Raw genomic sequence first — 19,818 nt, 5'->3', positions numbered from 1 at the left:
TCTGATCACATTGAGCAACTCGAATCATTGAAATTTGATCAGGAATTATGAGAAGTTTTTTTAGATATTTTTATAGATGTCTCGAGAACCGCTCTGATATATATATATATATATATATATATATATATATATATATATATATATATATAGAGTTACGTTCCGGTGATGGATCTCTCATTTTATTAAAATGCGGGACTCCCCTAGCCGATTGAATTTTGATGATCCGAGCCGCTCAAAGTTATCAGAATGTGATTTTAAGGGTCCCTGTGAGAAATCAGCAAAAAAAATGATCGGGAAGGGCTTCATCCGAGCAGTTTTCATTGAACGGTTCAAAAAAAACTGCTCGGATGACGCTCTTCCCGGTCATTTTTTTTGCTGATTTCTCGCGAGGACCCTTAAAATTACGTTCTGCACACATTAAACAGTTCGGATTTTCAAAATTTGATCGGAAAATGAAAGTCCCTCATTTTATTAAAATGAGGGATCCCTCACTTGAAAATTCTATATATATACTAGTGCATGCCCGTGCCTGAAGGCACAACTCGAACGATCAACACAAGCGGACTCATGCACAATATATCAACCCCTGTCCAACAAATTCAACTATGCAAAAAATAATGACCCAAGCATATTCATGAAATCGCCCGTGCCTAAAGGAATGGCAGGGAGATGTTCGGGGAGATCATAAGTATAGGCTAGTACTAAACTTCTGGAAACAATGCCCGATTTAAAGCCATCTAATTCATGAGTGTAGTACTTAAAAAGGATGTAAGGATTCAACTTGGCACATTGATCACGATGACGCATCACAATTTTGTACATGAATCAGCCAACCTAAGATAGTTTTAATTCACGATTGAAGAAAGATAAACGACTAACATTAAACACCTACAAATTCCAATATAGAGAACACAATTAAATGAAAGGGTCAGCTTGACAAAGCTACAAAAGGGTCAATAAGCAACACCAAGTATTCTACTGTGACTGAAGCCTTAAGGTACATCTCCTCCCCATTTTGAAGCCAACAATTGATCCTACACGATTCTAGCTTTAAGGAACAAATAAATCCCCGAGGAACAATCTTGATAAGTTAACTACATCATGTAGCCACAATTTTACCTAAAAACACTTGCTCATATAGGAGAAACTCACACCATAAAGGTGACAATCATACATTTTCTGCAAAGTATGTTGTTAAGTGTGAAGTACATTTGTTGTGGTTTGTTGTTGTGTTGTTGCTCTTGTTACTCTTTGGTCTCAAATTTGGCTGTCACTTTTGCTGCATATGGACTTCCATATGGTGTCCTTTTCTGTTGCTGCTATTGGGCTCTTCCGTGCTCATTTCTACTGCTACTATTGTCTTCTTTGGTGGCAAGTTCTGATGCTGTTCTTATTGCCTAGAGGCTGTTCTTATTGCCTAGAGGTGTTTCAAGCTGCAATTTGAAGGTGTCAAATGGTTTTCTTCAGCTGTTGAAATTTCCATCAAAGGAATCTAACCAATCAGGTGGTGTACAAACAAAGGGACATAAGGATTAAAAAATCATCAATATCCGAAAAAACTCATACATAACCGACAAAGTCAATCATAATTCAAAATACAAAGGAGCAAACCCAAAATAATACATATTTTCCCAGTCTCTGAAAGCGTGTTAGTAAAACGCAGAATGGTCGGCACAATTCTACATCCTAAACCAATGATAGAGGCTTGTTATGATAGGGCCAAAATGAAAAACTACCCGAACAAAATTGCAATTTGGTAATTGGCTAACCATTGTCATCAAGAACTCTATAGCAGCGTATCCATTCCATAGAGGATTGTGATATGAACTTCATTTCGGGGGTGAATTTAACCTCTCCTCTAGGAAAATTCAGGACTTGATATAGTGAGAGATTTCAGAAATATAGATAGCAAGACTTATAGTTAGTTACATACAATTGCACAATGTAAATCCTGAAAATTTGACATAAATATGGAGTCTCATGATTAATTCTTTGACAAAGTTGGATGATTCCTGACAAAAACAAAAAAGGAGACTATAAGTCTCTAACGATTGAGGAGGAACATGCCTCATTTTAACTCTGGCAATCAATTTCTCTAACAAAGAACGTGCCTGATTTGAATCCAACCTCATAGCAAATGAAAAGCCCCTTATCCTGGTTGATTCGTTGTGTAAATTCTATGTTACTTAAAAGGTCTTTCGTAGGATGTCCCTGCTATACACCATTTTTCCCGTTTGTGTGGGATCGTAAGGGAATTAACAATCACACTTGGGACAAAAGAAATCCCAAACTCACACTCTATCAAAGGACTTGGAAGCTTCAGAGATAAGTTCCAATTTGTTAAAGGAATGGCTACCATCTAAAAAAGCTAGATTGATGAGCAAGTGACAATATAATAATCTTAGAACATGAAACTCCTCCTATTAAACGGCACGAGAATGGTTCTCACTAAAAAAGTAAAACTGAATGGTTCATCAAAAGTGTGTGTGGTAATCCGTGGAAGTCATCTTGTACGGTTGTACCCAATAAATCCATGGAAGTTGTCCACTCTTAAGAATCCGAAACAAAATCATATAAACTAAAAGCTTATTTGGACATAAAAATTGGATAACACAATTGCAAAAATAAAAACAAAAAATGTGGTTTTCCTATTGAAGTGTTCAAATCAGATATTTCATTAAATTGGGAATCATCGGAAAAACTAAGTTAAATAGAGCATAAAGAACAAAAATATGAAACAAACACGTGAGATGCATGTGTGTAAAAATAAAAACACATCCAATATTGACCACAAAAAAAAAAAGAAAAAAAACATCCAACCAACATGGAACTTTCTTTTTTTTTAAGAAGATACATACAGGAAGTATCAAATAGAATCATACCACCCAAGGGAAATTTGATGAGGACAGCCACCAAATCCCCTTTGCATGCATCACCTGCATATATGCAAGAGGAGCATAAAAATACACAAAACTGAGCTCTCAAAACAGAGGTGACAAAAACAATATGAGTCAAAGTCATTAGATGGGGAATCTGATAACTTGTCTTACGAATGTGAAGCACAGTGCTTTCTCCAACCAGTGTACTGCATTTCGAATGTGGTGAAATTTAGGAGAGGACCATCAAAATATACAAAACTAAGCTCTCAAAGTCATTAGATGGGGAATATGAAGCACGTACTGCGTTTCGAATGTGGTGAAATTTACTAATTCCAGTGAGGCGTAGCTTATCATTATAGTGCTAGCTATCCACTTCTCTAAGTAAAACAATTAGGAAATCCTTATATTGATTCAAACAACAGCATATGGAAACATGTAATCAAGCAAAGCAACCAACAAAAAAAAAATTACTATCTTAGATGCTCTTTAATGCGCCCAATGTGGGTGTCTTTGTTCCCAGTCTACCTCAACCCATTTTTCCTCAAATATACCTACATTGCTCCACTTTCAGTTTCTCCACCTGCCCAATTGCCACCAACGAACCAAATGAGTTTGAAAACCATAAAATTAGACTTTTTTGCAACTTCAAAAACCTATTCAATTTAAAACTCAAGAACAAAACTCAAAATAACCATATGAAACCCATTTGTTTACCAGTGATGGTGGAAGAGTGGTTACCTTTGACCTCGGTTGTTCCCGCTACTTGGGTGAGCGCAAAGTTCGATCGGCCACAGTTGGCGGTAGAAGAAATCCCTTGGAGAGAGAACAACCATAACCTGAGAAGTACTCATACCTACGACAACATGAATCATGTAGGTAATCGGTGTTCTTTCGGTCTATGCCATGGGAATGAACAAACCCTAAACCCGTACTTTTTTTTTAGTGAAAGATGAGAAGAAATACAAACCTTTTGGGGTAAAGAAGAACTACATGCCATCGATTCGAACCCTGAGAACCTCGAACGGTGGTGGTTCCAGTGTTGACTTGTCGCGCCGGTTGGTGGTGTTAGTGGTGTCCAATCGGGATCGCCAGAGAGGAGCGACTGGGATTCAGTTTCCGAGGGCTTGTGGTGGTGTTGTAGGTAGGAGGGAGAGAGGGATGTGGTGGGTCTATGGTGGTGGGTCGATCGAACAAAGAGAGAGGGAGGGAGAGGAGACAGCCGGAAAGTGATTTTTCCCAAAAAGAAAAAGAAAAAAAGGACAACAGGAGTGTGAAGGATGAGAATAACGGTGCGGGTAGGGTTTCCCACAAAAAGCCGTTTATGGTAACCCTTGGATGGATCAAGTATCTACCAAAATGCCATTGTAAAATGAAGGGTAGAGATTTATGGAATGATAGGGATAAATCTTGAGCGTTGGTTATCTATTGAATTCAAACACAGCTCTGTTTTACTATATATATATAAGTCCCTTACTTAGCTTACGTGCAGACCTCATAAATACCGATTGAATTTTGATGATCCAAACCGTTCAATGTGATCATAACGTGATTTTAAAGGTTCCTGTGAGAAATTAAAAAAAATATGTCCGGGCTTATTAATGTACTCCGTTGGATAAAACCGTAACTGATCCACGAGTCACAGATTGGATTGAAATTGAACCATGGGACTTTTGGTTCGGACACGAATTTCATTTTGTAAAAATCATAACTAATGGTTCGGTCCTTGGATTTCTAGGAAATTCGATCCGATCCGGACCGCAAACAGGCCTAACAAAAATACCAATCACACGGGGTATAGAGATTTACATGGAAAACCCTTAAATGGATGAAAACCATGGGAAGAAATCATGCACTAGAAATATTATTCTTACTCATCGAATCCTAAGAATAATTTCATGTCGAACCCACGTTCATTGTCCCTTGCATGATCACCAAATCTTGAATCCACAAGCCTTCTAAAAACGCTTTTTGAACTTCACAAAAGTTCTTCGTTCGAAGTTTGAACGTAGTTGATTGAAAGCAACTTGAAGATGACTTGATGCGGTGAAACTCCTTCGTACCAACATGAGTGAACAGGACATTTAGTGCTCGACTGCTTGTCGCCCATTCATTTTTCTCAGTCTTTGGTGTACTTCGCACTTGGTTATGGAATGACGACTCCAGTTTCAGTTGGAGGTGCATATTTGACCTCACATGCAGTACTCCAGACATCCTCGTCGAAAGCCTTTGAATAGGCTCAATCTTTTCCCTCCCGTGATCGGAGTTTGTTCTTTCTAGCGGCGAAGAGTTCATTCTTTCTAGTGGCCAAGGTGTTACATGGTCTTGGGTAAAACTCGACCCTGAAAGCTAGCTATTGAAGTGAGTGAACCCTCACACTTATATACTTCATATTACTTTGGTTCTCAGACAATGTGGGCCTTTGTTTCACAGGAGGACAGTTTGAACTCAACTCCATTGCAAATCAAGGGTCCGCTTAGAACTCAACGATTCCACATTATAGGGACCCGCTCTGATACCGAATGAAATTCCAAGATTGATGCAAGGACTATTATTGGCCTTTGACTAGATTACTTCAATCACACAAGGATCAAAGATAAATCACGGGAAGGAATCATGTGGCCACTGGCTTTGAAGTTTGAACATAGGTGATAGAATACCTCTTGATGTCATGACTTGATTAGGTTTAGAGATCCATAGATCTTCGCGTTTCTTCAAAATACACAGACCCTAGCACTCCCAGAAGTTTGGAGATGAAAATGAGAGCTCTGGGAAATGAATACAGCGCTCGGTACCGTAACTAATCCATTTTTATAGAGAAGCCGGTCACAACTTGACAATTTTGCTTGAGCGATGAAAAGTCACTCGAGCGAACTCATTTTCGCTCAAGCAAAAGCATCCAGTAGACCTTGCTTGACATCTCGCCTCATGGTCTCTGGAACAAATTTTCCAGCTTCAATATTGCTTCAATGCTTTCCGAAAACACTGGACTAATAATGACTACCAGAATCGTATTCAATAAAAATCAAATACAAATTCCTTTTCACAACCCTAGACAGACACTTCAGAAAGAAAGTAAAAGAACCATACAAGTCAATAAAAGGGAATACATGCAAATGCGTGTTTTGGTCAAGAACGAGCCAACCAAAAGCGAGCTCGGCCTATAGAGCTTACATTTACCATGCAGTTGAAGTCGGAACCTTGATTTATGAACTCAAGCTCTTAGTACCGTTTGTTGAAGTCTTCCCACTTACTGCTTCCCTTATTTACTGTTTTGTAACAGCAAAGTCCGTGCTCTGGATGTTACAGGACGAATCCCGGAGGAGCTGTGGTCTTTGACTTCCCTCATATATTTGTATGTTTACCCACTGATGTTTTAGTTTAAACAATGTTTCATTTTCCATGCCAGAAAAAATGTTACGTTTTCTCTATGTGAACTATGACACACTATCAAACTGAAACCTTCAAAATCGTGATTCTGATCGTCTCCATATATCTACATGTGTAATGCATCGTTGGATAATTTTTTTTTAACTATGTCATTCAAAATTCTCTCTCATCACACAATGGTTTACTAAGTTTCCTCCATATTTTGCAGGAACTTGGCCGAAAATTACCTGACTGGTCCCCTGTCTTCATCCATTGCCAATCTAACTCAAATGCAGTGGCTGTAAGCCACCTTATTTTTTATTTAACGTTGTTTGCAGGTTGTTAATATTTTATCCATGTCTAGCTTAACTCCTTTAACGGTCTGACACCTCATTTAATTGTTTTCAGGTACCTGGCGTTTAATGCATTATCGGGGGAGGTTCCAAAGGAACTTGGAAAACTAACTAATCTGTCACTATTGTATGTTATTCTTGTGTCCACAACTGTGTCATTTACGTAACATATTGTAATTTGGATTTTTTTTATATCTAAATCAGTTGTTTGCTGCAGTGGCATTGAGTTCTTTATTCCATTGAAATTTGGAGTCACTCGTACGTGTAACTGAAAGATGAGCCTATTTTCTGATGTTGTTAACTTGGTAATTTGCAGAAGCATTAGCATTAATAACTTCTCAGGCTCTCTCCCATCAGAATTGGGGAATTTGGTAAAATTAGAGAAACTGTAAGTGCTGAGACATTCCCTAATCTATTTTCTCTCTCTTTTTTTTTTTTTGTTGAGTAAAATGGGTGAGGAGGGGGCGACGGGGCATAGCAACTCTCTCTTGGGAGTGACCACAAGGACTCCAGACCTACGGCGGGCCCTGGAAGGGACCAAAGAGCCATAACAACTACCGCCCCACCAAGGGCTAGTGGACTACTACCGGGCTTCGCATGAGGACCAAGTTCGAGTGGGGGTTGTTAGCACGTTTCGAACTGGTGACCTCCTAACCAAAAATCAGCAGTTACAAAAATCCACCCGATTATAGGAAATTAGGAATTAAACCAAACCAAGTTCCTAACAGAGAAACTTTAATAATTTCGGTTTTTTAATACAGTTAATAAAACTGAAGTTCTTTATATACTAGTTCGTGGCGGACTGGCTGCTATGAATTCTACGTGGAGTAGCTGGCACATATTCTAGTTTCTCTCCTTCTCCACAACTATTTTGCAGAAAAGGAACCCTGATGTGTTCTCAAGTTTCACATATTCTATAAGGCTAGCATTGCATGCAAAAAGTTTGAGCATCATACTAACATAATTCTCTGCCTTGACAGCTACTTCGATAGTTCTGGAGTTAGTGGAGCTATTCCATTTACATTTGCTGCTCTACAAAGCCTCTCGACAGTGTAAGTTCTTTCTGGCTCATCCTTTGTCTTATTTGGTAAACTTGAACATGTTTTTAATAGTAGTAATTGTTTTTGTGATAAAAAAAGAATTTTTTTTGAGGGTTTCAGGGAGGGTTCGGATAATGAACTCACAGGGAGCATACCTGAATTCATAGGGAACTGGTCAGAACTTAGCTCCCTGTAAGCAATTTGTACGCTGTGTCCTCTTTATTTCGATCATTTTACCCTGATCAGTGTTTTACTTAATACTAGATAGTAGATACCAATGTTTGGTAATGGAGATACTTTTTTAATTAAAGTATTGATACTTCATTCAGTAACCTCTATTATATGTAATCAGTGAATTTACGTAGTTAGTTCATCTGTAGGAGGTTTCAAGGAAACGCCTTTGAAGGTGGAATACCATCAACATTTTCCAAATTGACCTCGTTGACGGACTTGTGGGTGTTAACTCTTTCTACATCTTTTCTTCATGTTTAGCATATGAATGATGTTCACTTCTCTTCTATAACATACTGCCTTATTATATAGGAGAATAAGCGATTTATCTAACGGAAGCTCTTCACTGGCATTTCTGAAAGATATGACGTCTCTGGAGACCTTGTAAGGCAACACTGTTATAGTTGACAATCAATATTGATATATTTTCGTCTTTATGATCCTCCATTAGGAAAAATTTCAAAAAAACTGCTGAACTTACACCGCAATGTCCCATACCTCCAAATTTCTATTAATATTAATTTAACCTCCAACGTTTACCAAAATTTTTCAATTATGCCTTTGCCGTCAACTTCCGTCAATTTCCAAACAGGGAAGGCTGAAGTGGCCCCCCTCTCCGTCATCCCAATTGTTACAAACCCTAACATCCAATCTGCAGTGGTATTAGCTCCTCTCCTACACCAGGTAAAGGATAATGAAAGCTCAGTCCGGAAGCTCAAATATCCGAGAAAATAGGCAAGCAATCCCATGGAGAGTCATCGGTGCCGGCGAAGGTGGGGAACTGCAGTGGCGGTGGGTGTAAGGGTCTGTGTTAAATTGAAAGTCTTGGACGGTGAAGATGAGTTAGAGAGAGAATTGGAGGGTCTTGGACACGTGGTGCTTCATAAGTGGGGACGGAGACCATGTCATGAGCATGTATACTTGTTACACAAAATATTTGTCAACATATTGCATCAAAAAATTGATGGATATTGACGGCAAAGGCATAATTGAAAAATTTTGGTAAATGTTGGAGGTGAAATTTACATTTACACAAGTTTGGAGGTCTATGTGACATTGCGGTGTAAGTTCAGCAGGTTTTTTGAAATTTTCTCCCTCCATTATTGTTTACAAACTTAACTAACCAAGTGGTTTCTCGCCTGGCAGAATTCTAAGGAATAACAATATTTCTGGTACTATCCCCTCCAATATTGGTGATTTTCAGAGTTTGTCTCAACTGTAAGTTATAGCTGCTAAATTTGCATCTGCCTCCATGCGCTTCAACCTAAAAGTTCGGCAATTGATAATCAGATTGATGAGGATGGGTCAACATCTCTCTATTAAGTAAACGTAAACGTCTAGTTTTTAACGTTTTAAAGCTAACTTGTAACAACCTTGTTCTGTCGAATTTTCAGGGATTTGAGCTTTAACAATTTAACTGGACCAATTCCCGATTCTCTCTTCAATTCGAACTCTCTCGCATACTTGTAATAAACATTCTCTCTTACTTCTGATAAACAAGTTGTGCAATGTTTTTTTCTAAAAGCATTTTAGAAAATATGAATGTTTATGAGTTGAACTAGTTCATGTATGTTCAGGTTTCTTGGGAATAATAAATTGACTGGAATGCTTCCCACGACAAAGAGTCCTTCTCTTCTGTATATGTAAGTCAGTATTACATAACCATTCATAGTTCAAGAAGATCGTATGCAGGTGGTACTTGGACGTTTATGGTCGTTATGTAGAGTTCCTAGAATGTCATGGTTAGATGATTTCAGAAGCATAACCCACTACTGTACAGTCATATGATTTGATTACTTATTAAATTGTATAGGTTCAATTTTGGGCAAATCATTGTGGAGTAAATTGTTTATAACTTTAAGGCCGCATCGTTTGTATTGATAGTTCCTTTAGACATAAAAGGAAACAAGTAGGATTGCCAACATGTCCATCATTCGTTGCTTGGAAAATTTTTTAATGTTAATGCGCATCTTTGCTACTATGTTTTGGCGCACAAATATGAGAACCTGTATAGTGGCAGAGCTAGAATTTTGATACCAGAGGGGCCGGCTTAACATTTATATATTTTTATCGGAACTTATACTTATTATATCATAAGGGTTTTGCTTTTCAGTTCATTACATTTGTTCATTGAAATGATTTTTTAGGCTATTTCAATTGTCACTTGTTTATTTTTTTATTTACAAAAGAAATTGAGAAATGAGAATGTAAAATAACCAATTTTTGTATCTAATCGAAGCAAAATTATTAAGATTATCAGGTATATAATTATACGCGAATAATTATCAATAACATTCACAATCAGATATATATAAAAGAAAATTTTTCAAACTCAGGACGTTCGGGGAGCTGGCCCCCCAGGCCCCTACATATCTCCGCCCTTGAACTTGTATCTTAAAGAAGTGTTTGGGAAATGGAAATCTTGATTCATGCAGTCATGGTAGTATATTGATATGTAAGCGGATGATGAAATATGAGGCTTCAGCGGTCAAATGTAAGACTGAACAATTTATCGGTTCTCAGTAGAACAAAAATCTCAACTAAGCATCCCCATTATGTCGTTGCCTGCAGAGATGTGTCATACAATCAATTATCGCCGGCACTTCCATCTTGGGCGATCAACAGGTGATTCTCTCTGTGCTGTATGTTTTTAACGGTATTCTGTGGTCTCTGAACATTTAGTGATACAAAAAGAAAGTTGTGTAATTTCCTATATACAATTCGAGTGTTGAACAACATGATTATGGTGCTGTTAATGCACGAGTTTGTCAGCTTTAGAGGATGTATGATCGTAAGTCCTAAATGTAAACGGAAAACAGATATTTTTCAAGTTGTTCTGATATGAGATACCATGTCTGAATTCTGCCGTTTATTTCTTCACTCACAATTTATGTACTTAGCTGAATGAGATTTACCACTTAGTTTTTGTATCCCTTTCTTATATTCAGTGTTCTTGTGTAATGGGACCGGACCCTTGACGAAATTGGCCGGCATCTATTTTTCAAAATTTTGCGATGTGATTTGTGCAAATTGATTGTTAGAAGTCCAGCAAATGGGGCCTATGTAAGAAGTTAACTAGACGTACAACTTTGGAAGCATTCTGTAGAAACTTTATATTCATCTCAAAACCAATTGGAATGAGTGGAGAGGTCCCAAATATTATTAAGTGATCACCCATTCCACTCCCAAGCAATGTGGGATACTCTATTTCTTTAACATCCCCCTTACGTGCAGCCGCGTTTGAGGTCTGTCTCGTGTGACCACTTTTTGGTTCTTATCATCGTGCAGCCTTTTTGCTCCGTGCTCATGTTATACATTGGAATGAGTGAATTTTTGGTTCTTATCATTGGAATGAATGAATTTTTTTAAACATTGATTGGACTGGAGTAATAATACTTGAAAGCTTAAACATTGATTAGTTATACTCCGTGCTCATGTTCTTTGTTTCCACAAGAGATGTTGCTAACTGTACCTGATGAATCATTCAACTTCAATTGCGTTAATTATGTGGGAAATTCAACTTGCACTAATCAATATCCATTCTTCTTCTGCATACAGTGTTATGGCTACAGGATTGGACTGTATTCCAGAGAATCTTCCCTGCCTTCGTAGTTCTCCTAAGTGTAAGTGCAATTTAGAACCTCCCCTTACACTTTCTATATGTTGCTGGAAAGAGGATCTTTGAGTTTAGTGTTCTTTGAACCATCAAATCCTTTTAATAATTCTAAAAGTAGGTCAACTTAGACTGGTAACTGTTAGCTGACTTGGTACACAATGCTGGGCTCTTTTCCTAATTGTTTAAGCTTTGGGAATACAGAAATCCTATTGGTACCGACGGGTACCATAGGGAAAATGTACCGACGGCCGCCGGACGGCCGTCTCCGGCCACCGGACGGCCGATCCGAGCCGTCCAAAAATTTTAAAAAATAAAATCGAGTGGGCCTACGCGAGAATCAATGGCATCCGAGGTGTGTAGGGTACTTGATCCGAGCACCCATTTTTCGTGTATATTTGTATATACGTGTATATACACGAAAAAGGGGTGCTCGGATCAAGTACTCTACACACCTCGGATGCCATTGATTCCCGCGTAGGCCTACTCGGTTTTATTTTTTAAAATTTTTGGACGGCTCGGATCGGCCGTCCGGTGGCCGGAGACGGCCGTCCGGTGGCCGTCGGTACATTTTCCCTATGGTACCGTCGGTACCAATAGCACTACTCTTGGGAATAATTGGTGACTTGATGGTATTAGAGCTTCAGTCCGTAGAGGTCGAGCCCGTTCCAGAACACCTTCTTAAAAAATAAGTACTTATTTCACATTTTCAAACTAAAAAATAACGTAAATAAAAAATAATTTTTCAATTTTTTTTACACCGTATTAAGATCTCATTGAGATCTTTCAAACAAGATCAATATTGCATATTTTTATATGTCAATAAGCCCATCATTTTTGAGCTTAAAATTGCCTTCTTAAAAAATAAGTACTTATTTCGCGTTCCGGAACGAGGCCTAAGTCAATCCAAGTCTCGTAACTTCTGTTCATTCCATTGTTTTATGTTACTCTGCACTCTTTGTGTGCGCATCTGTACACCTTATTCGGTGTTGCTTTGATTGCCTCTTGATATGGGGAATGGGCCGTACATGGTGGGGTGTTACATAGTTTAATATTTGCGTGTACGTTAGGATTTTGGTTTACATTTGAGAAGGAGATCCAATGAGTTAAGTGGAAGTTATTAAAAGGAATAATCAGAGTTAGGTAAAGGCCACTTACCTAAAATAATCAACAATGCTGAGGAAGATTAGAAGATGCAATGAATTTAGGTTCACCTACCTCATCTCTTTTTTTTTTCTTTTTTTTTTTTCAATCGGTCACCATATTATTAATTACCGTATATGGGACATGTCTAGCGAAGCCTCCCTACGATCCAATCCGGAAAATTTGTTGAAAAAATTGAAAAATCCTTTCATGCGGTTAATTTTTTTGAAGACCACTGCATTGAGTTTGATTGTGGTACTACCTTTGAGATTTGAAGGCTATGTAGATTTATTTAGTGCTCCTTTCCAATTTTTTCTTCTTTTATTTCCACCAAGTGTTGTTGCTAGTCAATGGCCTATTTTTGAGTTCCAATCTTACAATGCCCTTGGCCAATGAAAGGCTATAAGAAACCTTCTTCTTCTTCTTCTTTTTCTTTCAAGGTGACAATTTTATACTTGTCAGATGAAGTGAGAAATTCCTTTCCTTGTTAATATCAAAAACTTCACATGTAAAATGCAGCGAAGTCAAGTAGTTTGTCTTCATAAAGTGTAAATTCCCACTTCTAGAAGTTCATTAAACCCATAAGATGCATCACATGATCAAGGAGATGTGGCTGTTTTTTCTTTTTTTCTGGTGCACCTATTTGAACTCTAATCTGATGAATTCCTCTTCCCCAATGGTTTGCAGATTCCGACTTTGCGATTAATTGTGGTGGTCCAGAGATAACATCTAGTAGTCAGATTGTATATGAGCGGGATAACGAGGCTCTTGGTCCGGTTGCCTATTATGGTCCAGCTACTTATTATGAGGCTAGTACAAAACGGTGGGCAGTAAGTAATGTCGGGCTCGCCAACGATATAGACAATCCCCAGTATACGAGTGTCTCTTCATCTCCGGTCATAACTAATTCGGACTCGAGGCTGTTCCAGACAGCACGAATATCACCGGGATCACTAAGATATTTTGGGCTGGGACTTGAGAATGGTAATTACAATGTGACTCTCGAGTTTGTAGAGACAACATTCTTAAATCCCCCAACTTGGAAAAGTCTTGGAAGGCGTGTTTTTGATATATACATCCAGGTCAGTGCCGCGTTATCACAATTGGTATTTTTTTTTTTTTTTTGATAGTCCTAATCTTTGTTTGAAAGAAAAAATAACTACAAGCTAGGAACAACAGCAGGAGTCCTAGGAGCAATCTGCCAAGAACAGCATAGGGCCAAATTTAAGGGGGTCAGCTTTACATTGGAGAAATTGGAGGGGAGTGGCGTTAACAAAAAAGAAAGTTGCAAAATCAGCCGCCTATAAAAACTATAAATCATCCAAATTCATATAATCAATTGTTGAATAAAAATCGGCTGTTGAAATCTAAACAATCATACTTACTTGGAGAAGCATCCTCGTCGCCCTGGCCGGAGTGTTTAGCCGATCATGGAGTTTTTCCCTCTGCCACAGCCGCGGCTGTTATGACTTATGCGTGTAAAAAAGATCCCCCGAAGTCCGGTTGCGGTCCTTTTTTATATTCATCCCATGCCCCAGTTTCCTAACTAAGAGATTAACCCTCCTACAAGCACAGACCATATATTCTTTAATTTATTGGTGGAGCGTTGGGCCCACCATTTAGAAATATTTTATACCACTTAACCTGCACATGCTACATGACACTCACAAGCCTGAATTATCTGTTCAACTTCTGGATCATCTTCGCACTAATTAAATCGAAGTCCAAATTGGTTGGACTGTCACCATTTGTTAGCTCTTCACATTTAACTCCTCAATTTAGCTCCGAATGTCATCCAAACGGCTCCGTGGATCCTGAAACGAGCAAAACGAGTATCAAGCTCCAAGTAGTTTGCAAAATGGATATAACAAATCTAAGTTAAGGGGCATAAATAGGTGTATTTATCCACCTATTATCCTTAATCCTAAGGCATCCTCCAATGGCCATCCAAAGAATGAAAAAATGTCGAGGAATGGACATGGAGTTCCAGATTAGGTGATGCCAGTGTACTGTAGGTTGGTGGATTCTGATAGCATATCAAGTATATATGCAACCTTAATGGTCGAATGTGAAGAGATTGTCCATGGAACTTGATCAAGTCTAGCATAGTTAGGATGGAAATGTGGAAGACGAGATGTTGGGAAAGGCCAAGTCCATTGAGTGATATAAACAAGATTTGGACACTCCAGCATCAGTACGGATAACTGATGAAAGGCCAAAATATATGCATATGAGGCAGCCAATTGTCGTGCCAGAGGAATGTGCTATTCCCATCAACAATAATATGCTTGATAAAGGGTCTAGCAATAGCCCTGAAGGCTAAGAATTTTTCTCCATGTCCATGAACCGCTAGAAGGAACTTCTAGAGTCCAGAAACTCTTTCTTTGAATAAGATGCTTATAGCACCATTTAACCCATAGATAATTATGATGAGAGCAAATATATCACAGCTGTCTTAGGAAGTTTGCATGATTCCATTCCTTATTCCCTCTTAAACCAAGTCCTCCTTTTTGAGGCGAGCAAACATTAACCAAGCAGCTTTGTTAGAGTGGGAATATGCTTCAGTACCAGTCCGTAGGAAGTTTCTGAAGAGCTTCTCAATATTCAAGCAAACTGAGTTGGGAAGAACAACATGCATGGCCAAGGAAACTTGTATACGAAAAAGGACTGACTTTATGAGTTGCAATCTTCCAGCGTATGGTAAAGGACTTATTGGCCCGACTTCTGATTTTATCCTGGATTTTAGAAATGAGACCTTTGCAATCTGCCACAGAGAGTTTTGAGGATAATAGGGGGACATCCAAATATCTAACTTGAAGTGTACCCATTTGGAAGCCCAACAGAGAACACGTGATCTCCTTGTCCTGATTTTACATCACTAAAAATACACCCTACTCTTGATCTTGTTAGGCTGCAGACCAGAGTATTAACAACTTGAAAAGACTGATTGTTGGGGTAGCACAAAATAAACAAGTCATTGGCAAACATATGTGAGTAATCCCTAGTTCTTTCAACCGGGGGTGGTATGAGAACTACCCGAATTAATGTGAATTTGGAAGCTCCTGGAAAAGAATTCCATGACCAAGGTCAATAGGTATGGGGAGAGGCGTGTTACACTGTTTTGGGTAGAACTCATCCCCAAAAGTTAGCTATTGAGTGAGGGAGCCCTCGCGCTTATATACTTTATGTTACTTTGGTACCGAGGCTATGTGGTACTTTGCTTCATACCCTCCCTCAAGCGCAACGTGCTCACTCAGCAACACTTGCTATCTGTAGGTCCGAGACACGCACCCTACCCATTTTTGGTACCTAGCATTGATACTACAATAAACCATAAAGATCACAACTATTGGCGGCGATTGTTAGTTTTCCATCACGCTACTGCTACCGTGATAGATCTGGGTGTGATTTGTAAGTTTTCCATCACCCAGATCTATCAGATCTTTTGACAATCAAATGAAGTGATCGCAGATCTTTTGCCAATCAAAATTAGTTGTTGGTCACCAAAAGATTTTCTTGGGGCGAAAATTTTAGTTTTAGCTAGTAAATTTAGTAGACAATAGTGTTTTTTATTGTAGTGTTCACTTTGTATTTTATGAAAATTATCACAACCTGCAAATTGTAACATTATAGACAAACTTTAGATTATTTTTTTTTAAACTAACTATTTCACATGAATTTTGTGTTTATATTGAATTTCAATTTCAATGGTGGCTTCTCAATTGGATTTTGATACTTTTCAGATAAGGTTAAGCCATAATAATATAATTTCTTTTTTACCTAATGTGTCAAACGTATACTTGGAAGACATCCGAAATAACTAAATTTCACTACTACAATAAATCATAAAGATCACGGCTCGCCCACGTGAAAATTGGGTACTAATGGAATAATCCACCCGTCGTTGAAGAAACAACTGGGCACTGGTGGAACCCAGTTGTGGGATTTGCCTTCTCTCTCTCTCTCTCTCTCTCTCTCTCTGGGTGTGAAGATAAAGATGAAACGTAAAGATTTTTTGGGATGAGTGTAATTAGGGTTTATCTTCTTACCTTTTGTAAAAAAGAAAAAAAAGAACTTTTCAAAGTTCTTAAATGACATCATTTTTCTCACATAACTTTTCAAAGTCTACCTAAATGAGTACCATTCCACCCACGTGAAAATTCAGACTGCACGCCTAAGTGGATAGGCTTTTTATCTCGCCGCAAGAGTGAGATCATTTATCTCATTTTTTTCCACGCTAAAGTTTTTTTTCACGTTACAAGGATGAGGTCATTTCTCTTTTATCTCGCCACAAGAGCGAGATCTTTTATCTCATTTTTTTTCAACCTAAAATCTTTTATCACGCCACAAGGGTGAGGTCTTTTCTCTTTTTTATCATGCCCACAAGGGTGTATGAGGTCTTTTCTCTTTTTTATCACGTCCATAAGAGCGAGATCTTTTATCTCTTTTTTTTCCGCCCTAAAATCTTTTATCACGCCGCAAGAGTGAGGTTGTTTTTCTTTTATCTCGCCGCAAGAGCAAGGTCTTTTATTTCTCGCTAAAACCCACTTTTTATCTCAGCTTTGGACTTAAACTGAGATAAAAAAAAATTTAAGCACCATTTTTTATCACGATTTCAATGAAAATCGTGATCTTTGTAAATCTGCTTAGTGTGATGCATATCTATTATTGTAGTAGTGTTATATACCATAGTACACGGTTTTGGACAGAAGTCAACACCAAAAACTAGCTACTGAAGTGAGGGTGCTCTAACACTTATATTATTCATACTATTACTTTGGTACCCTGTGAGACTTCGCTTCACAAGGGGATCCCCTTAAGTTGTTACTATTTTTTTGGTTCTTAAGTTATCAACCTCTTCATTATAGGGGAATTTGGTTTGGAAAGATTTCGACATAAAAAAGGAGGCCGGTGGGGTATCTTTCAAAGCTGTTCAGATTGATTTCCGAGCTCAGATATCAAAAAACTACCTTGAAATCCATCTATTTTGGGCTGGTAAAGGGACTTGCTGTATACCTACTGAAGGTACATATGGACCTTCTATTTCAGCAATCAGTGCTATCCAAGGTAATATGTTTTGTAAATATTTGATGCAAGTTTAAAAATGTTAGTTACAATTTTCTTATGACTAAGATTTTCTACAGATTTCATTCCCACTGTTGGTAAAAACCCTACATCCGGCAAAAAGAGTAAGACTGGTATGATTTTGGAGATTGTTGTTCCTGTTGGAGTTGTAAGCTTTCTATCTTTCCTTGCGCTCTATTGGTTTGTCCTTTGCCGAAAAGGGCCGGGATGGGACGACGATGAAGGTAAAAATGATGATGACGAAGGTAAAAATACGCAGGAAATTAGTATGTCGAGTGTGTTATTGGGCTATGACTTTTGTTGTCCTGTGTGTGGTTCTGCTATTGTTTATTTGTAATGTTGTTTTAGATGTATGGTCCTATGCTAGTTATTTTTGTGTTCTTAGTAGCGTTAGGATTGCTAAATGCTTTCTGTGTGATTCGTGGCGTGTTCAGACATGATGGAGGTATGTGTAAATGTTCTCTTAAACACTCCCCTTTCTAGCCAACCAGCAATCCTATTATAAAATAGCTCATCCCTCCCCTTTCTTTCTCACCAGTGACTACATTAAATCCTCAGGTTTTCTTTGTCGAATGAGGGAAAAAAAGTAAACCCATAGTCGAAGAAACACATTTTGGCACTGCCCTTAGTGTCCTGCCCAAAATTAGTATGTTGTAATAACCACTGTCTTACATCATCTGCTACTCCCTATGTCTCATTTTTTTGTCCACTTTGACTTTAATAGGCGAAAGTACATAAACACCCCATCAACTATCATTTTTTCTCACGAAGACCCCCTCACATTTAAGAGCACCCATACAGACCTCCTCAACTAATATTCGTTACCCAAGTGACACCCTTCCATCTCTAAACCGTTTGCGATGAACCCCCTCATCCATAAATCGGACAAAATACCCTTATTGCATTACATATATACACCCCCTCTAACCCTTCTCTTTCTTCTCTCTACAAACAGCCTCCAATCAAAATCCAAAATCAGCAAACAGGTCTTAAACTTTGGTTCTTATTTATATATATATATATATATATATATATATATATATATATATATATATATATATATATATATATATTTAAACACTTCATCTCAACCATTAAAATCAATTATTGGATTAAAACTTAAAAGAACATTATTCTCTTCCCCATCTCAATCACAGGTAATCTCTCCCTCTCCATTTAAGCTATTCTCTCTCTATACCCTAACCAACTAACCACTGGTTCTGGTGACCTTTTTCCTCTCTCCTCCAATACATACACACACTCTCTCTAAAGAAAAGTTTTAAAAAATAGAGATGGGAAAAGCAACGTAGCAGCTGCGTCCGATCTACTACCACCACCATTCTCCTCGACTTCTCTTTTCCCACACCTCTCTCCTTTCCCTCATGTTCTTCCCTTCTCATTTCTTATCAGCAAAAGAACCACCGCGGCACCGGCCGCCGTCGCACCACGGTTTTGAGCTATTTTTTATGGTTATATATAGAAAGTTCTCTTTAAAATGATTGATATAAGGAAAAAAGAAATTGTATAAAACGAAATAAAAATAAATAAATAGAACAACGACTGATAGAATAAAGGTATAATATAAATGCTAAGGGGTCTTCGTGAAACAAAGTGATAATTGAGGGGGTGTTTATGTACTTTTGCCTTATAAAAAAAGGGTATCTTAGTCATTTCTTCCATTCCGTTAACAGAGTTAGCATTTTTTCCGTTTTTAGTAATTGAAGGGGTCTGTATGGACGCTTTTAAATGTGATAGGGTCTTCATGAGAAAAAGTGATAGTTGAGGGGGTGTTTATGTACTTTCGCCGACTTTTAATGTCCTAAAATATTGTATATTTTTAAAGACTAATGGATCAAAAGCTACACAATACCCCTTTTACACCTTACTGTTTGAGTTAAAGTAATAATTTTTCAAAGGTAGGAGGGTAACTTTTGGAACATTGAGCTTCTATTGGTGTAATGATTATGTTCCTTAAAATGTTCTATTCTAAATTGGTTAAACAAATTGGGATGGAGGGAGTAACAATGTGCTACAGAATGATAATGATCATCCTTTAAGCGTAATAGATACGTAAGTTGAGTATTAATTTCCTTGCATATTCACAAACA

The 19,818-nt window shown here is 38.0% G+C and overlaps 1 protein-coding gene and 1 long non-coding RNA gene across 2 annotated transcripts in view; one reads left to right on the top strand and one right to left on the bottom strand.

The window, feature by feature from the left end:
- LOC131301123 (probable LRR receptor-like serine/threonine-protein kinase At1g56140) overlaps positions 1 to 19,818 on the top strand; it is a 32,834-nt gene that overhangs the window by 10,774 nt on the left and 2,242 nt on the right. Inside the window, exons 3-18 of the mRNA XM_058327286.1 lie at positions 6,160 to 6,231; positions 6,475 to 6,546; positions 6,654 to 6,725; positions 6,915 to 6,986; positions 7,579 to 7,650; positions 7,759 to 7,830; positions 8,019 to 8,090; positions 8,182 to 8,253; positions 9,016 to 9,087; positions 9,264 to 9,335; positions 9,447 to 9,512; positions 10,441 to 10,494; positions 11,428 to 11,492; positions 13,313 to 13,707; positions 17,494 to 17,692; positions 17,770 to 17,955. Coding sequence (XP_058183269.1) covers positions 6,160 to 6,231; positions 6,475 to 6,546; positions 6,654 to 6,725; positions 6,915 to 6,986; positions 7,579 to 7,650; positions 7,759 to 7,830; positions 8,019 to 8,090; positions 8,182 to 8,253; positions 9,016 to 9,087; positions 9,264 to 9,335; positions 9,447 to 9,512; positions 10,441 to 10,494; positions 11,428 to 11,492; positions 13,313 to 13,707; positions 17,494 to 17,692; positions 17,770 to 17,955 — 1,685 coding nt within the window. The remainder of the gene's footprint in view (positions 1 to 6,159; positions 6,232 to 6,474; positions 6,547 to 6,653; positions 6,726 to 6,914; positions 6,987 to 7,578; positions 7,651 to 7,758; positions 7,831 to 8,018; positions 8,091 to 8,181; positions 8,254 to 9,015; positions 9,088 to 9,263; positions 9,336 to 9,446; positions 9,513 to 10,440; positions 10,495 to 11,427; positions 11,493 to 13,312; positions 13,708 to 17,493; positions 17,693 to 17,769; positions 17,956 to 19,818) is intronic.
- LOC131301177 (uncharacterized) lies at positions 3,357 to 4,285 on the bottom strand. The gene is made up of 3 exons (XR_009191190.1): positions 3,847 to 4,285; positions 3,618 to 3,732; positions 3,357 to 3,459 (listed from the first exon to the last, which is right to left on the bottom strand). It is a non-coding gene; the product is annotated as an uncharacterized LOC131301177 (long non-coding RNA).

This window comes from Rhododendron vialii, chromosome 9a (assembly GCF_030253575.1).
Source record: "Rhododendron vialii isolate Sample 1 chromosome 9a, ASM3025357v1".
Lineage (NCBI taxonomy): Eukaryota > Viridiplantae > Streptophyta > Magnoliopsida > Ericales > Ericaceae > Rhododendron > Rhododendron vialii.
Note: the sequence above shows the minus strand (reverse complement) of the source record. Positions and strands in the feature narration are given on the sequence as shown.